This window comes from Dipodomys merriami, unplaced genomic scaffold (assembly GCF_024711535.1).
Source record: "Dipodomys merriami isolate MVZ:Mamm:240054 unplaced genomic scaffold, mDipMer1.0.p SCAF_587, whole genome shotgun sequence".
Classification (NCBI taxonomy): domain Eukaryota; kingdom Metazoa; phylum Chordata; class Mammalia; order Rodentia; family Heteromyidae; genus Dipodomys; species Dipodomys merriami.
The window spans coordinates 1-3,028 of NW_027206165.1; the positions used below are offsets into that span (position 1 = coordinate 1).

The window sequence follows — 3,028 nt, forward strand, 5'->3', positions numbered from 1 at the left end:
AAGAAAAATAAATCCAAAGCTGGGGGAAAGTCAACCATGGAGTCATTGAGAAATAACAAGATTTAGGAGCAACCTTGTGAATAGATGGTCAAATCTTACAGCAAAGATGACCCAGCATGATCAATAATTCTTCACTATTTCTTATTAACAGGGCACTGTGTTCCTAAACCTAACTTGATCGTCAAACTGGTGCAAGCAGTAGAACCAAGGATAAGAGAAGCCTCAAGCAAAAATTTCACAAGTGAGTTAAAGCATCTTGTGTAGTGATGTTTTTGCCAGAGCTCTGTTGGTAGATTCGTCTTGCACTGTTCTGAGCAATAATGTTCCCAATTCTAAGTCCTGTGTGGCAAAGAAATAGATGATCCTTTGTCTTGAAGACTAGTAAATCAAGAATTCATGTGGACACTAACTGAATTTGTTGTTGCTATAGAGATAAAGTTTGCAATTCTCTTTGTCTTTGTGGAAATCATTCTGAAACAGAAAAACTAAACAAGAAATGTAGAAAATAAGATTTTATTTTCTTTGAAACTAGGATTATGTAGGTATGAAGAAATAAGGAGTACTCCAGGCCTGTTCTCCTGATGAGTAAAATAGATCATCAGTGCTGGAAGACATACACTGGGATTCAGAACTGCAGCTTTTAGTCTAGAGAGGATGATTATTTGGCTGATGAGCTGAAGAATCTTTGTTCTTCCATGCTTCTGATAGGCAGGAATATCAGAAAAGGAATTTTAAAAAGACTTTGATCCACAGTGAAGACAAAGAAAGTTTAAAATTCCCATAGGTACCTCATAATTCTTAGTAAGAAGTTAGAACTTAAGAGATGTAGGTGTAAAACCTTACTTCTAGAAACAATTCCTGCTTACTTGATAGGCAAAGTGATATATAAACAATATTATGGTTTCTGAGAATGGAAAATATTTTTGTTCCTCACCTAATGGTTGAGAAACAATAAAACAAAATATATAAATTATTTCAAGGAAATAAAAAATAACTATTCCCTTATGCCAAACAAAATAAAAATTGAGAAAAACAACCCCAAGAATACTAAAGGGTATAGTTCGTACACAGCTTACTACTCTGACAGTACATGGGTAAGTAATTTGAGGAAGTATTTCCTCTGTTATAAAACGAAGAAAATTGAAACACAAAAATTCTTTTCCATTGTAAAACATCAGTATTACTTTCTTAATTTAGACATTATGGAGAAAAGCATATATTTATCACCAATCAATTCCTACTCTGATATGTTAAAATATGTAATAATTAGAATGAGTAAAAATGTCTTTACCTTTACAGTAAGGAATCTTTGGATCTCATTTGTGTTTTGTCTTTTTTTCTGTGACTTATTTTAGATATCCAAGAAATGGAGGACGTGAATAAGATGTGCCAGCAAAATCCAGATGAAAGTCCATGTGAAGTCTTAGTCACAAATAGTAATACAGTGGAGGAAGGAGTGAGTTTAGTAACTTTTCATAAGGCAGAATGAATATAACCATAATGAATATAGAGAATGCTATTATAACTCTGCTCTCTTTTTCAGAAAATACTTCAGGGAGGAAGAAAAACTCCTGGATGTAGTCTATGTGGAAAACTGTTCAACTTAAGACCTACAGTCACTACTCATGAGAAAAGATACACAAGAGAGAAACATTGCATATGTGGTGCATGTGACAAATCTTTCAGTCAGGAAATAGACCTTATGAAGCCTCAGAGCAAATATCCAGAGAATTCCAATGAGTATATCCAGTGTGCAAAATTTACCTCTCAGATGTCAGACCTGAATTTACATTCTCAAACACCAACAGAAGAAAAACTCTATGAATATGAGGAATATAGGCAATTTTCCACCCATAGAAATCACCCCAAAGAGAAACGTAATGAATGTAACAAATGTGAAAAGTCATTCAAAAAGAAGTCACAACTCCTTTTGCATCAGAGAATACACACAGGAGAGAAACCTTATGAATGTATCAAATGTGGAAAGTTGTTCAGACAGAAGACACACCTCACTTTGCATAAGAGAACTCACACAGGAGAGAAACCTTATGAGTGTAAGGAATGTGGAAAGTCTTTCAGACAGAAAAATAGCCTTGTTTTACATCAGAGAAGACACACAGAGGAGAAACTTTTTGAATGTGATAAATGTGGAAAGACTTTCGTGCGGAAGTCACCCTTCATTTTGCATCAGAGAATACACACAGGAGAGAAATGTAATGAATGTAACAAATGTGGGAAGTCATTCAGACACCAGTCAAGACTTCTTTTGCATCAGAGAACACACACAGGAGAGAAACCTTATGAGTGTATCAAATGTGGAAGGTCATTCAGACAGAAGATACACCTTACTTTGCATCAGAGAACTCACACAGGAGAGAAACCTTATGAGTGTAAGGAATGTGGACAGTGTTTCACCTGGAAGTCACAACTTGCTGTTCATCACACTGTACACACAGGAGAGAAACCTTATAAATGTAACACATGTGGAAAATCTTTCGGACAGAAAGAAAACCTTGCTTTACATCAGAGAAGACACACTGGGGAGAAACCTTATGAATGTGATAAATGTGGAAAGGCTTTTGTACGGAAGTCACCCCTCATTTTGCATCAGAGAATACACACAGGAGAGAAACCTTATGAATGTAACAAATGTGGGAAGTTGTTCAGACAGAAGATACACCTCACTTCACATCAGAATATACACCAAAGAGCAACATGAATGCAACAGGTGTGGAAAGTCTTTCATGCAGCAGTCACATGTCACTTCACATCATAGTTTACACAGGAGAGAAACCTTATGAATGCAACAGGTAGAAAGTCACCTACAAGGCAGACCTTACTAAACATCAGAGAAGTCACACGGGAGAGAAACCCTGTGAATGTAAGAATTGTGAAAAGTCCTTTACCCAGAAGTCAAAATTTAATACTCATGTGAAGACACACTCATGAGAAACCCTATGAAAGTAAAAAACTGGACAGACTTTCAGACAGAAGTCATAACTCACTTTGTATCAGAGAACACACACAG

General features: G+C 35.9%; 1 protein-coding gene across 1 annotated transcript; it reads left to right on the plus strand.

The window, feature by feature from the left end:
• Positions 1-151: 151 nt before the first annotated feature.
• Positions 152-2,719, plus strand: LOC138813105 (zinc finger protein ZFP2-like; the record flags this gene model as incomplete). The annotated part of the gene is made up of 4 exons (XM_070001327.1): positions 152-241; positions 1,356-1,456; positions 1,544-1,714; positions 1,856-2,719. Coding segments are annotated over 4 exons (1,226 nt in total), but the record flags the coding sequence as incomplete, so codon positions are not given.
• Positions 2,720-3,028: the final 309 nt, after the last annotated feature.